Source organism: Sorex araneus, chromosome 2, assembly GCF_027595985.1.
Source record: "Sorex araneus isolate mSorAra2 chromosome 2, mSorAra2.pri, whole genome shotgun sequence".
Taxonomy (NCBI): domain Eukaryota; kingdom Metazoa; phylum Chordata; class Mammalia; order Eulipotyphla; family Soricidae; genus Sorex; species Sorex araneus.
In genome coordinates this window covers 261524981-261543927 of record NC_073303.1, presented here as the reverse complement: position 1 = coordinate 261543927, position 18947 = coordinate 261524981, and the positions used below count along the sequence as shown (strand labels likewise).

General features: G+C 43.6%; 1 protein-coding gene across 4 annotated transcripts in view; it reads right to left on the bottom strand.

Annotated features, from left to right (window-relative positions):
- The window catches only part of CREBRF (CREB3 regulatory factor), a 58805-nt gene that overhangs the window by 36364 nt on the left and 3494 nt on the right, over window positions 1-18947 (bottom strand). For 3 of the 4 annotated variants that reach the window (XM_055125018.1, XM_055125020.1, XM_055125021.1), the window contains exons 2-3: window positions 4637-4844; window positions 1525-1650 (exon numbers count right to left, since the gene is read on the bottom strand). In XM_055125018.1, coding sequence (XP_054980993.1) covers window positions 1525-1650; window positions 4637-4645 — 135 coding nt within the window. In that variant the 5' untranslated portion in view covers window positions 4646-4844. Of the gene's footprint in view, window positions 1-1524; window positions 1654-4636; window positions 4845-18947 lie in introns of those variants that run through there. The other variant, XM_055125019.1, reaches the window with a different exon arrangement.

Genomic DNA, 18947 nt, shown 5'->3' with positions numbered 1-18947 from the left:
ATATATCTATAAAGAATCAAAGGTATTTACATATACACATCTGCACAGAAAAGCTGTTAGTAGTAATAAACCTTGGCAAGGACTAGAGGACAGAGGCTTGGAGAAAACAAGGATGTTGGGGAAGGTGGGAAGGAAATGGGGACACTGATGGTAGAAAATGTGCACTGGTGGAGGGGTGGGTGTTGGAATACTGCTTCACTGAAACATGACCATGAATAGCTTTGTAACTTTGTATCTCACAGTGATTCAATTAAAAAAAAAAAAAAGAAAGAAAATAAGGATGTGTTCAGCCTGCTTTGTCTGTCTGCTTTTGATTCTCACAAACCCAGCAGTGTTTAGGGCTTACTCCTGGCTCTGGGCTCAGCATCACACCTGGAGATGCTGAGGACCAAATGTAGTGCCAGAGATTGGACAGGATCAGCCATGGACAAGCCCTGCCCATTAGACTACCTCTCCCACTCCTGTTTTTTGTTTGTGTGTACATGTCCCTGAGTGTCTTAATGTTGTTTTTCTCTGGTGGGCTATATCTGGCGATGCTCAGGAGTACTCCTGACCCTGCACTCAGCAATCACTCCTGGTGGTGCTCAGGGGATCATATTGGATGCTGGATAGAACCCAGGTTGGCCATGTGCAAGGCAAGTGTCTAATGACTTATTATGGTGCTGGTCACAATAGGTTTTTCTTTTTTTTTTTTTTTTGCCTGGCCAAGGATTGAATTTAGGGATTCACACATGCAAGGAAAGCAATTTACCACTAAGCTGTATTCTCAGTCCTAACTAACAGCCTTCTTGAATTATAGTTTACATATCATAAAATCCACCTATATTAAGTGCAGAGGTCAATGTAAATTAACATGTTTATATACACAGTTTTCCAGAATAACTCCATGCTGTTTAACTTTTACAAAATAAAAATCATCTCCAAATATTTTCCCTTGAAGTATGAGTGTCTGTCTACCCTAAGAATAAATGATAAGTATATTCATATACCGCATGGATTTGCTATTTTGTCCTCATTCTCTGTACCACATGCCTTGCTCAATGTTACAGTCCTTAAGTTTGTACCTGACAGGTCCTTTAACAGTTACGCACATTGAAACAAAACAGTTATAGGGCCTGGGATGTGGCTCAGTGGTTTAGAGAACTCGCCTTGCATTTTTGAGACCCTGGGTTCAATTTCTAGCACCACACAAATGACAACAAAAAAGACAGCTTTCCATCTTCATCATCGAAAACTGGATGTAGCAGTATGCAGGCAACCTGCTCCCTCCTACTCTCAGCGGCTCATCTATCTCCTAGACCCGCAGCCTGGGCGGGGCTGGGGCTAGCAGCAGAGTGCCTGCTCTGTGTGCAGGGTTCGTCCCCAGCACGACAAAATACAGGAAAATAAAATTACTAGTTTCATGATCACAAGAATTAAATTTGGCCTAATTGCATCCTTTTTTTTCAGGAATTTATATTTAGAAACTCTACTTACAGCACTTTTACCCCAAATTAAGGCAGAATCCAAGAAAATAGTACTTACCAGTTCATACATGAAATCTGGATCTGAACTGTTTGCTAAGAGGTCTGTGCTCATAAGAGTCTGTTCTGAAAAGGTGTGGCTTCGAAAGGCATCCCCAAAAGGCGGATCCATTCCGCTTACACTAGGCTGCAACAGAGTGATTTAATTTTAGAAAGTTAAAGACTACTTAATACCAATTTATTACATGGAAGCCTCACTCTCATATACTTCAGATATTTTCAGAAAACTATTCTGAATGTTTTCAATTGTGCACTTATATTAGGGAAGAGAGAAAGAAAGAAAGAAAGAAAGAAAGAAAGAAAGAAAGAAAGAAAGAAAGAAAGAAAAGAGAAAGAAAGAAAAGAGAAAGAGAAGGAGAGGAGAGAAGGGAAGAAGGAAAGATGGAAAGAAAGAAAGAAAAGAGAAAGAAAGAAGAGAGAAAGAAAGAGAAGGAGAGGAGAGAAGGGAAGAAGGAAAGATGGAAAGAAAGAAAGAAAGAAAGAAAGAAAGAAAGAAAGAAAGAAAGAAAGAAAGAAAGAAAGAAAGAAAGAAAAAGGGAGAAAGAAAGAAAGAAAGAAAGAAAGAAAGAAAGAAAGAAAGAAAGAAAGAAAGAAAGAAAGAGAAAGAAAGAAAGAGAGAGAGAGAAAGAAAGAAAAAGAAAGAAAGAAAGAAAGAAAGAGAGAGAGAGAGAAAGAAAGAAAGAAAGAAAGAAAGAAAGAAAGAAAGAAAGAAAGAAAGAAAGAAAGAAAGAAAGAAAGAAAGAAAGGGAAGGAAGAAAGAAAGGGAAGGAAGGAAGGAAAGAAGGAAAGCAAGAGAGAAGGGGGTGGGGAGGGAAGGGGTAAGGCAGGCAACTGTTGATTTGATACCTAACTTACAAAAACTGAACCCGGAGGGCTGTAGTGATAGTACAGCATTTAGGGTGTTGCCTTGCATGCAGCCAACCTGGAATTGATCTCTGGCATGCCATAAGGTCCTCTGAGCACCAGGGATGATCCTTGAGCACAGAGCCAGGAGTAAGCCCTGAACAACACTGGGTGTGGCCCCCAAACAAAACCAAACCAAAAGCCCGAAACCTTATTTGCTTATAACCCCTAAGGAGCGCTTTCTTGGACCCCACTAGCGTCTCTACCCAAGTGTCCAAGACAACGCCCTGCCACTCTGCGGAGCCTGCACTGAAGAAGTCGGTCTCCCTCCATTCTCCAGAGTCCAACCTCTGATTTCCCAAACAAGCCGGGAGGAAAGTCGGGTATCGCCAGTTCAGAAGCAGCCTGCCGGACTGTGAAGTTAGGATCAACACAACAGCCACAAATCTGGTGAGACCAGTGAGCAGGGCATGAGCTCAGTAGTGTAAGCCCTAATCCCTGGAAAGGGGGTAATTCATTCAACAATATGGAAGAAAAGTGGGGACGATGACTCAGCACCCCCAGTTAATTGCTCCTTGTTTTCCTCCATCACCCACTTTCGTCTATGGGGGGGTGAGGAAGGGGATAGGCAGGCAATTTTTCCTTCTTGTTCTCATCCCTGCAAGAGTGAGTCAGGGTGGGCTGGATCGATAGCACAACGGGTAGGGCGTTTGCCTTGTACACAGCTGACCCGGGTTCGATTCCCAGCATCCCACATGGTCCCCCGAGCACTGCCAGGAGTAATTCCTGAGTGCATGAGCCAGGAGTAACCCCTGTGCATCGCTGGGTGTGACCCAAAAAGAAAAAAAAAAAAGTGAGTCAGGGAGCAGACTTCTAAAGGGGCCAAGCACAGAGTAAAAGCTCTTACTCTGGAAAGCCATTCTGTTCAGCTTTCACAATGTCTGCTTTGGCTTAAAAAATAAAAACCTTAGCCTATTTGTTTCTATTTCTCTATTCACTACTGTCTACCACAGACAGACCTTTTCACATACTCATCATGTTTTTCTTCTTAGGTATTTTCTATTCCATGTTTTTCTCTTTTTCCCCAACCCTATCAGGCTGCAAAATGGCTCCTACAAGAAAATTTTAACTTGAAAAAAATTAATGTTTATAGTCCTGAAAAATAGTATTCTATGTCAAACAGTGCAAAGCCTCCAAGTGGATCTATGCATTCAGTCGCCCTGGCGGAGGGCTGCATCCACTCTTTAAACACAGCTGGCACACCTTGCTCTGCCACTGCTGCCCGCCCCCACGTCATAGCACGGGAGCAAATTGCTGTGCCCAGTCCCATCTAAAGCCACCTCAGAAGTCCTGCCCGTTAGTCATTTCTAGGTTTTTCCCCGGCAGTGGGAAGCAGCCACTGGAGAGGGACAGAAGTTAGCCCACACTGAGCAGGGACCAGCGGGGCTTCCTAGGTTATTATTTAGGAGATTTCCTCAAATTAAAACTCACCCTATCACTGTCACTGCCATCCGTTGCTCACTGATTTGCTTGAGCGGGCACCAGTAATGTCTCCATGGTGAGACTTATTGTTACTGTTTTTGGCATATCGAATATGCCACAGGGAGCTTGCCAGGCTCTGCCATGTGGGCGGGATACTCTCGGTAGCTTGCTGGGCTCTCTGAGAGGGACGGAGGAATCGAACCTGGGTCGGCTGCGTTCAAGGCAATCGCCCTACCCTCTGTGCTATCGCTCCAGCCCTCAATTCAAAGTCATCACCATAATATTAATATTCTTAGAGGGGTGTGTGTGTGTGTGTGTGTGTGTGTATGTGAAAGAGAGAGAGAGAGAGAGAGAGAGAGAGAGAGAGAGAGAGAGAGAGAGAGAGAGAGAGAGAGAGAAGGCCTTCACCACTTTCTCTTCAAGTGCTTATAAATTACCGGGTCTAGATGTTCCCTTACACAGTTGGTAAGCATGAACAGAGGGACTATCAATGGACTTTCTATGGCAAGTTACTGTGCAGGGTGGTGTAAAGTGAGACCTGTCCACCTTCTAACCAACTTCACTCACCAAGCTCCCAGGTCAAGATCATTAAACTTCAAAGCTGTAGCGAGAGAGAAAACAGAAGCAGTGGGAAAGAGGACAGCAACTAAAAGTAGCTGAGATCAGAGGTAAAAACATCTTAAAAGGTAGTAGGACAAGTCCTATTTAAAACTCAGAACACTTACAGGGCCAATGGTAGAATCTACTGCAGAAATATAGAAAAGTTCACATCTAATTGTGTGATTTACCTGAGGCATTTCCAAGCCCAGATTCTGTGAGTCTGATTCCAAACTTCTTTTTTTTTCTCGTTTGTAAGATTCTTTCCAGCTTTACTTTTAACTTCAAGATCAAAGATGATTTTCACAATAAATAGCAGGTTTTCCCAGAAAGGCTTCAATTCAACTGCTTGGATCACTGCTTTTCTTTCTTTTTTCTTCTTAACAATTCTGTGTGAATCTGTGAAACAACAACACAAAGTAACTTTACTGAGCTCTGTTAAAAACAAGTTTGCCTTTTACAAAGAGATTATCAAAGGACCTTTTCAGGAGTAAATATGGATGTAATGTGAGAATCTTATCCTATTATAGAACAAACTATTCTGAAATTCACCATTTCTCCCTTTGTTTTGTAAAATATAATTAGTTAACAACTAGTTGGCAATTTAAATATATATATTCAGCAAAATTAACAAAGGACTATCTTTTTCTGTAATCTGAAAGATGTGTTATACTTTCTTTAAAGTAAAGCGAACATTCATTTTATTCCCTGAAGAGGAAATATTTAATTCCATCAACTGTGCCTCATTACTATTCTATTTACATTTGCAAGCACCCGTGGATCTCTATGACTAACGAATAAACAGCGTCTGGAATGGAACTTAGCATATCCTCTACATTAAATAAACCATACTCATAGTGCTACAGACATTCTTCTTAGAGCTGTACGGAAAACTGTCCAAGAACTAAAGATTATGACAGCAAGTTTTTATTTTTATTATTTATTTTTAATTTTTTTGCTTTTTGGGTCACACCCAGCGATGCTCAGGGGCTACTCCTGGCTCTGCACTCAGGAATTACTCCTGGCGGTGCTCAGGGGACCATATGGGATGCTGGGAATCGAACCCGGGTCAGCCATGTGCAAGGCAAACGCCCTACCCGCTGTGCTATCGCTCCAGCCCCAACAGCAAGTTTTTAACACTTGTATGCTGAGGCGGGGAAAGGGAGTAGAGGCAGAGTGGTTTCAAGGTCAAATTTTAAAAGATTGCAAGTCACCTGGCATCAGGGCTTTAATTTCCAGGTTAGTTCTTTTCCTCACCTCTGTGAGGACTGAAGAGCTACAGCCACTTCACCTTCTCCTAGACCAGTAGACCTCAAAGAGTGCCCCATGATCAGCAGATTAGCACGACACCAACCTAGACATCTGTCAGAAGTGGGGACATGTATTGGGGTTGGAGCTGTAGTGCAGTAGGGAGGGTGGCAACCCAGGTTCAATCCCCGGAATCTCATATGGTCCCCCAGAGCACCAGCAGGAGTGACCCCTGAGTACCTCAGCCCTGAGAAAACAATAGTGTTTGCTTTAACAAACTCTCCAATTCATTCTGAGGCTCCTTAAGTACTAAGAACCACGCGGGACAGTAACTCCTGCTGCCATTTGCTCTAGATGCAATATCATCTTCAGCTTGAATAAAGATGAGTTTAAGCAGAGAGTTGCCCTCTCAAGTCAAAGCATTCTTTGGGCTGATTGGTTAGAACGGCAACTTAAATCAATTTCAAAGACCTCTTGCTAGATAAGTAAGAGATGGTCAACAAAGGATCAACAGGGGCTAGAGCTACAGTACAGCGAGTAAGGCACTGGCCTTGCACGCCGCAGACCTAGGTTCGATTCCCAGCATCCCATGTGTTCCCCCGAGCATAGGGGGTAATCCGAGAGCACAATGGGTGTGACCCAAAAGCAAAAAAAGAAGCTGGATGGATTCTCACTGAAAACCACCATAAACCAACAAGGAATCAGTAACTGTGCCAGTAAATTAGATGACCTGGCCCTTCCCTGAGCTGTCAGCCCTGGCAAGCCTTCCTTCTAGGAAACACTGCCAAGTGCCCGACCCGAGTCGAGAAACAGAAGGCTCTATGAGCCTCATGCCAGGGCTGGAGTCCACAGGGGCCAATCGCAGCTCCTGCGAAAGGCCACCTCTGGCTCCCCCTATCTTGGCCTGACTGCTGATATGCAACTCAGCCCTCTCTCCTCCCTGAGTCTGTAAGAAGCAAGGCCAGGCACCCTTTTCAGACCTATTACGTAGACACCAGCCCCCCTCCTACACTCTAGCACAAGATTCAGGTCAAATACTCAAAAATTGAACCGGTGCAGTAATCCTGATGGACAACCTGGACGTACAAGGAAAATCTGGTCATGTTCTTGATGTGAAACTTACCCTACTTGAAACAGGGTCGGAAACTCAAGAACAGCCTGAGTTCTATTCACCCTGAACTAGCTGGTGTCTACTAAGGAGACCGACGGTCAACAGCTTGGTCAGGCGGGAAACTGAGCAAACACGAGGGAGGGGACATGCTCCAGTGACACCTCTGGCTTGTAATCTACACCACACCTGATATGTCAACCTTTAAAATCCTTTTATTTATTTTAGTGAAGGAAGGCAAAGTTTTACTGAACAACACTTGCTTAGGAAGATGTGAGAGGAAAGAAAGAGAGGAGATGTGTTCAATAGAGAACACAGGCTTCTCTGGAGTGGAATCAAACAAGCAAAGAACATCGAGACAAACACACAGCGAGACACGTGTTCACGGGAGCACCGGGCTTGAAGAGCGAGCCTTTGTAAATCTGTGTAAGCCTTATCTTTCTCCTCTCTAAAACAGTACTTTGTCCTGCTGCTGAATTTTCTCAGCTGGACAGATACAAATATTTCAAATTTTACTTGAGCGGCCAGAGCAACAGTACAGCAAGTATCGCGTTTGCCTCGCACACGGCCAGCCTGAGTTTGATCCCCAGCATCCCAGAGAGTCCCTCAAGCACCAATGGGGAAATTCCTGGGTGCAGAGCCAAGTTATTTAGTTTTTAAATTCAGGCCAGGAATTCGGCTCAAAAAATAGCCCCCACTCCTCCCCCCCAAAAAAAACCCCGGTAAAGTGGATACTTTACATGTACTTACCCTGGGCTCAATTCTCAGCACCAAACAAAACAACTGAAACATTAAAAATTATATTTGGCACTGGAAATTAGCATAGGGGTTAAGGAGCCTGTCTTGTCTGAGCTGACACTGGCTCCATCTCTGGCACACGGTCCTGAGCATCGCTGGATACCACAGTGGCCCCTGAGCACTGCTGAAATGGCCCCGGGAACTCCCCGCACGGCACCAGAGCGCGCCGCCCCGCCACCCTGCCACTGAAACACCAGCTGCGCTGGCGGAGGGTTGCCAGGAGTGATCCCCATGGTCTCTGAGTACCTCTTGGGGACCGCCAAGATTTAAAAAAAAGGTTTATTTAAGTACTTGATATTCAAATAAATCAAACAACTGGCAAAGAGCATTAGTCTATGGAATAGAAACCTATATCCCAGTTTTGATTCCACAGTTAAAATTAAACTTCTATGTAAATCAGAGCACTAGTTATTTAAATATGTCTAAGCTCCCAGATCAGAGGAATTACAATTATTCTCTCTTAACTATGTGACAGGGCTGTTATGAGAATTGACTGGGATATGAATAGAATGCAGCAGTAATTCATTTTGTTTTCTGTAACAGAGAAGTTATTATTGTAATAACCTAATAATAGAAAGATTATTATTACCTTTATTTACTATTACCTTTATTATTACCTTTATTTTTTTTTTCTTTTTGGGTCACACCCAGCAACGCTCAGAGGTTACTCCTGGCTTTGCACTCAGGAATTACTCCTGGCAGTGCTTGGGGGACCATATGGGATGCCGGGGATCGAACTCGGGTCAGCCGCGTGCAAGGCAAACGCCCTCCCCGATGTGCTATCGCTCCGGCCCTCTTACCTTTATTTTTAATTTTACTTTTTTTTTTTTGGTGTTTGGGTTACAACTGCTGTGCCTAGGACTAACTCCTGACTCTTGCTCAGGGACGTAAGGCAAGCGCCCAACCTGTTGTACTAGTCTGTCTGCTTCACGTTATTGTCAGTTTATCAATAGATACTATTTAGGAATTCTTTCTTTGGACTCACAGCTACTTCTGCTCAGAAATTCTGCTTGCTAAATGTTCTACAGATAGCAATTCCCAGGGAGGGGGTGGGGGGGAAGAGAGAGAGAGAGAGAGAGAAACAAAAAGAACACAATTCTATGCCAAGCAACTTTTCACTAATAAACTTTCCCAGCCTCAAAAGCTAATGACCCAAGCTCACAACAAACTGCTACCTTAACATTTCACACCATTTTCCAGACATGCCGGGTTTGACCCCTGAACTGCATATTGCCCCCCAAGACCCACCAGGGGTGATCCTGTGCACGGAGCCAGGAGTAAGTTCTGAGTACAGCTGGTATGGCCAAAACACCCTCCTCCACCAAAAAGCAAAGGAAGGCAGACAGACGAAAGGGGGAATGTCTTATGAAGAAGCAGATGCCGAGTCCGTGACTCTGGAATCCTGGTGGCCCCCACTCTACAGCGCCAGCTTTACCTGTTCCTCCTTTCTCCCAAAGATAGGCACACTTCCGGCCATCCCACATTCATGAGGTTCAGTGGCAAACCACTTTTCACACACCCATTAAGATGGCTATTATAAAAAATAACAAGGAAAGACAGACCACTGCAGGGCACTGGGGAGACTATAAAAGGGAGCCGGATGATGGCACAGTGAATGGGACACTTGTCTTGTGTGCAGCCAACCCAGGTTTAATCCCCGGCATCCCATGTGGTTTCCTGAGCACCACAAGGAGTAATTCCTGAGAACAGAGCCAGGAGTAAGCCCTGAGCACTGATGGGTGTGACCAAATAAATAGAAACAAAAACTGGAGCTAGAAAACCAGTCTTAATGAGCCAGCAGATTTCACCGCTGAGCGTGGGCCCAGATGGCATGAAAGCAGGAACTCCGACAGGTTCCTGGACATCTGTTCACAGCAGCGTCAGTCAGAACCGCCAAAACAGAAAATGAGACTGCAGGAATCAACAGGCAAAGAGTAAACGAAAGACGGCAACTACACATGGAATATTCGTGAGCTTTAAAAAGTAAACACTGCTATGCTATGCTACACCTATATACCACATAGCTGAACCCTGAAAATACTATGCCACATAAAATAGGCACAAAAAGGCAAGTGATCTATGACCTCACTCACATGAAGTACCAGATTAGACAAATTTATAAAGGCAGAAAATAGAATGAAGTTACCAGAGGCGAGTTACTGTGTGACTGGTTGAATCTGTTTGGAAAAGGGAAATGTTCTGGATATAGACAGTGGTGACAGTCACACACTGTCCAATGTACTTAATATCAATGAACTGGATGCTTGAAAATAGCATCTTTTGTTCACCATGGTGTATTTTTTTTAAAACTTCAAGGTAAAAAAACGTGGTAAACAGTGGCTGGAGATAGTACAGCACATACATTGCATGTAGCTGATCTGGGTTTGATCCCTCGCACCATATATGGTCCCCTGAGCACCGCCAGGAGTGATCCCTGAGCATAGTCAAGGAAGGAAGGAAGGAAGGAAGGAAGGAAGGAAGGAAGGAAGGAAGGAAGGGAGGGAGGGAGGGAGGGAGGGAGGGAGGGATAACAGAAGGAAGTTTATATGTCATGTATCATAATTTTTTATATCCCTTCATCTTTGCTGGTTCATGCTCATCATTTCTTTCATGTGGGACAAGTTTTTTTTGGTCTTTAAATGGTACCAGTGGTAATTGTCCTGATACCTAATTAGAAAAACCAATTCCCCTTAATCCACAAGTGAAGTGGAAAGGAAAAAGAAGTGAGGGAAAGGAAGGGAGGCCAGGAAGGACCCACTGATGGTCATTTTAAAATTTAGGGGCTGGAGACACGAGGAAGAGGGAAGGCACTTTCTCTGCATGCGGCTGTGGCAGCTCTGCCCCTGGTTCAAATCTGGTATGACATATGGCCCCTGAACGCTGACCCTGCCAGTGGTGACTCCTGAGCACAGAGCTCTGAGTATCACTGGGTATGGCCCCAAGGGGACAAAAGTACACTACATGTGCATATTCCATATTCCATGGAACACTCTAGTTGGCAGGAAGATTCATGATCAGATTGCCCAAGTTCCCTAGAAGACAGGAGTCATCAACCACACATTTTACCTACCCTGTTACTCTTCTGATATCCCATTCAGCTATTCATTTCCTTTGGAAAATACCCTGCAAGACTTGGACAAAATAGGGCCAGGGAGACAGCATAGCAAGTAGGGCTCTTGTCTTGCGTGAAAACCGACCTGGATTCCTTCCCTGGCACCCCAGATAGTCCCTTGCCCCCACCAGGAGTGACCTCTAACTGCAGAGGCAAGAGTCAGGACTGCCCTCCTCCACAACTAAAGACCGGGGCAAAACAATTTTTTGGATGCTTACTAAATGAAGTTACTACCCGTCTCATTGTGTAGCACATCACAGATCTCCAAGTTGCCAAATTGCCAGGTAAGAAGTGGCTGCCTACACATGCGACACATAGGGAAGGGCTGGCGGAGAAGGGGGGCCACATTCCCCATTCATATACATCTGTAACATACTTTCTATGAACACAGTTGCGGGGGAATCATCCTAGTCTTCGACTGTCCTCTAGACTCCAAAATTTAGAAAACTGGCAAGTAAATATCAAATTGCCTATAGTATCCATCATAATGGCTAAACTTAGTGATATTTAGTAGAAATTGTACTTCCTATTTTTATGTGTGCATGTGTAAGCCTGTGTGCCAAGGAATGAAGCCGGAACTCCATATACCATCCATGCAAAGCAAATGCTCTACCACCAACTTCATTCTGGCACCCTGGGTAGAATGTGGCACTTCTATTTTATACTTTTGGTACAATATCCAAGAAATAATGTGAGATATTCAGCCTTTTATTATAAAATAGGCATTATTAAATGGCAGGCTAAGCATTTGGAACTGAAGCCTAAGCTAAGCTGTGACATGCAGCCAAGGGGAGTCGATGCATCTTAACTTCGCTTAGATTTCTTTACCTTAAGGGTGTACAGGAAAGTAAACTTGTCCTAAACTGATAAAGATCTATCAATGTTTCAGGCCTTCTTCGGTTGCTGTTTGTTGGTTTTGGTTTTGGGGATGTCACATTTTACCCGAATCTTTGTTATACTTCCAATGCCATGTCACTCCTCCAAGGAGCTCTCACAGTGAGAGTTTGGCCCTTTATGCCTTGCTCACCCCCTTTCCCTCCACTACAACATTGCAAAATGCTGGAGACCCTATATGTCAGCTGGAGACAAGGCACCCAGACTAGTTTTGATGGACAATGAACAGGAAATTCCCTGAGATCACAGGTCCTTCTGAAGGCGGCATTAGAGGCGCCAAGCTCTTATAGACAAGGAGGATGTTATAAAGAACTCAGTGGTTTCATATATATTTATTGAGCATCTGTTATGTGCTCTGAAGTATCTTGTGGAAGTTTATTCATTTCCTGAACCACTCTAGCACTATATAGTACAAGTACTTAAGACTGCACTTCCGAATTTAAAAAACATTTGAAGAAGAGTTCCGTTTTACATTCTTAAAGATGAAGTAAATTTTTATCTAGAAAAGAAAGGGTTGAGGATGAGTTAGGACTTTTCCTTTTTGAGGGGGTGGGGTGGGGATTGAGCTACTCCTGGCTCTGAAGTCATGATTTGTTTGGTCGCCACACCTGGCGCCACACCATTCCTGGCGGTCCTCAGGAATCACTCCTGACAGCTTCCGAGGACCATATGGGTGCCGGAGATGAAACCCTGCTTGGCTGCATGCAAGACAAGCACCTTACCCACTGTGCTACCTCTCCAGCCCCTGGCTCTACACTCAGGAATCACTCCTGGCAGGTTCAGGGTACCACGAAAGATGCACAGTATCGAACCTGGGATGGCCACCTGTAAGGCAAGCACCCTACCCGCTGTACTGGCTCTCTCGCCCCCTAGAGACAACTTTCAAATTTCCTCCACACTCCTCCCTACTGTGTGAAATGGGAACAGCACTTGAGAACAGCTGGTGCAGTGTGACAGGCACAGGGTTATGAATACAGCTTAGTCATTTCTTTCAACATCGAGGAAGAATGAATGCATCTTGTTCTAATATCCTTACTCTCCAAAGCTTGCCTCTATGAAAACCAAATTATACAGTCAAGATCAAAGGTCTGCTTCTTAAATTGAAAAGATGGAATTCCAACCAGATTCTCATTTGTCGTATTTGTAAATACAAGAATCCTCTATTTGCTGTGACTCAAGATAACATGTGAAGTATCTAATTCTGGCACAAAATACTCAGTAAGTTGTGGCTATTTTTATTCTCAGATTCCTTCGCTGGTTTAAGATGTTCCTGGGATAGTGCTACTATGAAGGGATAAGTGCAAACTCAACTCATAACGAGAGATTGTTTCAATTCCAAATTCAGGGGCTGGAGCAATAGCACAGCGGGTAGGGCATTTGCCTTGCACGAGGCCGATCTGGGTTAGATTCCCAGCATCCCATATGGTCCCCTGAGCAACACCAGGGTGGTTCCTGCGTGCAGAGCCAGGAGTGACCCCTGTGCATCGCTGGGTGTCACCCAAAAAGCAAAAATAAAATAAAATAAAAATGTTTAAATTCCAAATTTAATTGTCATGAAACCTGTCTGAATCCAGGGTGAACAAGGAATATGCCGGCAACACGGGTCACCCAACACTCTCGCCCCAAGCTTTCTGAGGTTGAATGTCAATTATACTGGTTTAATCAGCAAGTGAATCTTTGAATTCAAAAAGAAACTAAAAAATCTGCAAACTCATCACCACTATCCACAATAAAGAACTGGCACATAAGCCACAGGAAGGAGCTTCTTGAGAGAAATCACAACTCTTCTTTGTTCAAACAACTATATAGAATTTACCTCATTTGGAATATTTATACTGGCTTCACCACAGATTCTGGGCAACTCAAGAGATTTTTTTTTTTTTGAGTTACAACCACGAATGCTCAGAACTTACTCCTGGCTCTGTGCTCAGGGATCACTCCTGAGAGTATTCAGAATATATGGTGCCAGATATCGAACTGGGGTTAATAAAAAACTTCACGCACTTTACTATCTCTCTGGCTCAGGAATAAGCTTTTATGTAAAATTCTTTATACCCACAGTACCTTACACAGTTTCTAACTTTAAAACTATCCTCTACTGTAGCCCTAGTTGTGTTCAGAAAGTTCCGAGTAAGCCAGAGGAGTCAGACTCTTGTAACAGCTGGAGGAAAGCGCTGACCCAAAGCAGCAGCCGTCGAAGAAACACAGAGCAGCCCGGTCCAGAGCCTCTTCCCTTCAGCACTCAGGATCTCACGTCCCTCGGACCCAAGGAAGACGATGCTCTTATTGCTTTACTCGTTGATTCTGGGGCCATGCCCGGCTGTGTTCAGGGCTGACTCTTGGCTCTGTGTCCAGGGATCCCTCCTGGCAGTGCTCAGGGAACCATACGCAGTGCTGGGACTTAAACTGGGACCCACAGGGGAGATGCAAGTGCTCTAACACCAGTGCCCTCTCTCTGGCACCAAGAATAAGATTTTACAGCATTTCATTAGTGCTTGATCTGGGAGTTTGAACATAACAAAATTATGTTGTTAGTGGACTCCTAAAAACCTCACATTATAGAAAAACGTATACGATAAAAACAGTCAGAGAAAGATTTAGAGCTCAACCCTAAAACTGGCCTGCAGACACAAACCGATGCCTATATATGCATTTGCCTACATCCGTGTGTTTAAAGTTACGACAGGGACTGGGTGACAGTACAGTAGGTGGGGTGCATGCCTTGTACACAGCGATCCTGGGTTCAACCCCTGGCCTCCCATTTGATCCCCCAAGCCCTATTAAGCAGTGATTCCTGAGCACAGAGCCAGGAGTAAGCCCTCAGCACCACTGGGTGTGGCCCCAAAACCAAAACAAATGTAAAAAGCAGTAAAAAATTAAGATATAACTGGAAGTACTCAAGTTAAAATTTTTGCATAAAATGTCTGCATCTTGATATTATATACCACTTTCCGGGGGGACTGGGAGGGTATCAAAACTGAGAACACTGGGTAGATACCCTCACAAGATTTCTTGAAGTGAATTACTTGAACTGAAGTGGAAATTACACCTTTAAGTTGACTCCTGACCTGATCTCCTGCTTGTTCCAATCTCCACCTTAGAATTCCATTTTATAGGTGGAAAATTTAAGTTTAGAGAAGCTCAAAATAGCAAACTCACAAAAAGTCCTGCTTATACTGATTGCAGAGCATTGTGTTTTTAACCATTATGCAACATCCCTACCCCCAAACAAAAGAGATAACCTTATAAAGGTGTTTAGAGCCTTCACATGAATATTTCTAGGAGTTTCAGTCACACTAGCCTAGAACCTGGAAGTAACCTCAAACATCCTTTCACTGAGAAACAGACAAATTATGATACATCCAAACAATCCCAAGTGCTCGACTGAGACTTGAAACGATCTCTAAAGCTATACGTTAAGTAAAAGCAGAGAGATGAAAAAATAAAACCCACACGTTCTGTGAAATTCTATATAGTTCCAATATAAGATGGAACTATTAGAAAATTTAGATCAGTGATTGAAAGGAGGCATGCTAGAACATTTCAGAGATGGAAATGTTATGCCTGTAGTCAGATGACTGCACACATCTGAAAAATTAGGTGACTTACATTTTGTCAACTTATATTTTAATAAAACAGTTGAAAAACAAGTTTTTAATAATACAATGGGGAGGGGGGCTGGAGTGATAGCACAGTGGGTAGGACATTTGCCTTGCACACGGCCAACCTGGATTTAATTCCCAGCATCCCATATGGTCCCCTGAGCACCGCCAGGAGTAATTCCTGAGTGAATGAGCCAGGAGTAACTCCTGTGCATAGCCAGGTGTAACCTAAAAGCAAAAAATGAAAAAAAAATACAATAGGGATGGAAGATAGTTACTCCTGTGCATAGCCAGGTGTAACCTAAAAGCAAAAAATGAAAAAAAAATACAATAGGGATGGAAGATAGTTCTATCAGTCAGAGTGCAAGCTTTACTTTAAGGAGGCCTGAGTATTCTAACCCTTGGTACCATATGGTCCCCTGAGCATCACCAGGAGCACTGAGCTAAGAGTTTCTGAGCACCACTGGGTGTGCCACCTCTCCCCCCCCCCAAAATAAAAACTACAAATTGCTAACATGTCTACTAGGGGAAGTCTAGCAGAACTTCAGGAAACAACAGTAGTTCTTATCCAATGACTGGAGAGTTGGATCTAATCATAGAACAGGTTTTTTGGGGTTTTTTTTTTTTTTTTTTTGCTTTTTGCGTCACACCCGGCAATGCACAGGGGTTACTCCTCCTGGCTCTGCACTCAGGAATTACCCCTGGTGGTGCTCAGGGGACCATATGGGATGCTGGGAATTGAACCCGGGTCGGTCGCGTGCAAGGCAAATGCCCTACCCCACACTGTGCTATCGCTCCAGCCCCATCATAGAACCGTTTTAAGGTGCTTACGAAGTGAAAAAAAATTAGGGGCTGGAGATATAGTACAGCAGGTTGGACCCGGATTTAATCCCCAGTGCCCTATATGTTCCCATAAGCACTGCCAGGAGTTATCCCTGAGTGCAGAGGCAAGAATAAGCCCTGAGCACTGCCTGGAGTGGCGTCTCTCCCCCCCCCCCAAAAAAAAAAAAACAGTAAAAACATCATATATTTTCTGCATTGAAGCCTAGAAAATGACCATACAGGAACATTCTTCATAGCCAGAAATTCAGAAAGATGGATACGCAGGGCTTACTCCTGACTCTGCACTCAGGAGGACCCAACGGAATGCCAGAATCTGGGTCGGCTGCAAGCAAAGCAAACGCTCTAGCCACTATACGATAGTTCCAGCCCTCAGCAGTGATTTCTATTTCTCAGGGAAGGTAAAAGAGAGATAACAGAGAAAACGGTTAATTTCATCAGAAGAGTGGAAGCAAAGGAACCTTCTCTGTAAAATAAAAGTAGAACCTTAAACTCTCAGTGACAAATTATACTGAAGAAAATAATATATAAGCATCAGAAGAAAACTGGAAAATAAGCTATGATACTTTAATCTTAAAAAAATCTTCCAAGTCAACAATATACAAGATAAATGAAAATATGATTTTGTAACTGAAGATGTTAAGTATGGTTTGGGTGGTAAAAAGACAGGGTGGTGGCTAGTCAGGGATCCTGGGAATTTCCAGGGAGATGCAGTTGGGGAGAGTCCCAACACAGATACTGGACTTGGCGAAAGGCATACTGGGCCGGCTGCTGGTGCTTCAATCACAAGGTATCAGGACAGGCCCTTGCACTCGACTCTCTTCAGGGCTAGCCTTCCACCGGGCTGCTTCTCACTAGCCAGCAAGAGTGAGTTCACAGCACTTCTCAAAAGGGGACCCTTCCCTCTACATGTGCCATTATCCTAATCTTCTGAGGAGTAAAAGGCTGGACTCGCCTTTTCAAAGACCCAGAGACAAATGTGCCAAGCGCTAACAACAAATTCAAAGAAACAAGGCCTAACTTTTATAACCTGAGACTAGTCAACAATGGAATGTATCTTAACGTAAATTTTAAAAATAATTCAGGGGAACTCTTTTAGATTTCATCAAATAAGCTTCTCTATAAACTCATAAAACAAATTAAAGCTTTTTGGTTGAACAGATGATGATTGAAAGTTCTCTACCAACCAAGGGAAGTCCAGCATCTCTAATAATAGTAAACTTCATTACTTTGCAGGTAAGTGGTTTTCAACGATTCACTCATCTACTGAAACAACTCCGAGCACTAAAAGGTGTCAGACATAGTGTCAGGGAGGCCCTGGGGAAACAGAAATAACAGGCCAACTCGGATCTGAAAGAGCTCACTCACCGTCAATGAGTATAGAAATGCTGTCGAGTGTGGCAAGTGTTAATAAAAATAAAGTGAGGAGCAATGGAAAGAAGAATGAAAGCCTCGTCCAGATTTGAGAAGAGGTTCCACACGCAGATATGTTATCACATTATCCATAGACTGAGGGCTTGAGAACCAATGCCAACAATTTTCACTGTCCTCCTGACAGGAAAATTATTAATCCCTATCAAAATGAATTCATAAACTCTGGTCACTGATTCAGACAACTGGCTAACTAAACTACAAGTTATCATCTTATCAACAAAAAAGAAGATCCTTTGCAGTTTTGAAAGGTCAGTAGAAGGGCCAAGGAGGTGGCTCAGTGATAGAGCACGTGATGCACACATTCGACAACCTCAGTTTAATCTGCAGTACACAAATGTAAACTTTTTTAGGAGGGGGGAGTCATCCACTGAAGATGCTTAGGGGTTACTCCTGGCTCTGCACTAAGGCATTACTCCTGTAGTGCTCAGGAGACCAAATGGGATGCCAGGGATCAACCCCCCAGGTTGGGATCAAACCCAAGTCCGCTGCATGCAAGGCAAGCACCCTATCAACTGTACTATTGCTTCAGTTCCCTCTTTCCCACATTTATCCCCCAAATAAATAAAATAGCCACACTTGGCAATACTCAGGGATTACTCCTGATTCTACACTCAGAATTACTCCTGAAAATGCTCAAGGGACCATATGGAATGAATGGCAGGGATTGCACCAGGACTGGGCACCCCACCCCACCATTCTCCTTTAAGCATTCATATAAAATGCAGTTCATATAAACAAAAGTGGCAGATATTACATAAAAACAAAGCAAAATGCTATCTCTGAAGACATTAAATGACCACATAATATATGTAGTATAATTAGCACAGACATCTCTGCTGGGCATTTAGGACCACTAGATACTTCCCAAGGAAAACAAGCAAGGTGTGTCTTTGAGCCCTTCTGGAAAATTATCCTACCCAATTTAGACAGTCTGCAAGCATCTCGGAGGACGGCACAAGCAGGGTGACTTTCCAAATAACTGGATGGCACAGCTGAGTGTGAGCTAAGAGTCTTGGGGCTGGGGAGAGGATCCGAGTGGTAGAGTGCATGCCTGGCACAAGCCGGGTCCAAGCACTTCCAGGAACCTGGTGGCCACCAAACCCACCAGGCTCAAGCAGCACTGCATCGCTGGCCTGAGCACCCAATCAGTAGGCTCACAGGTGAAGTGAATTTTTTAAAAATTTAACCATGTGTGTTGACCATTCACTTGACTAACATCTCTTAAGCAACTGTACCCAGTTGTCAGGAATGCACTAAATGTATTGTTAAATCTCAACAGAACCATCTTTCAATATATTAAGGTTCTTAAGGTTTCCGTATGTTAAGGTTCATCTAAAACCAAAGTGCTTTTCAGATTGCATCTTTAAAATAAATAAGACTAACATACCAACAATTAGTTTTTTCCGAAAAACATCTATTCACAAATGAAATTTAAGAATAAAAGAAACAAAAACAGAAGATGGCTC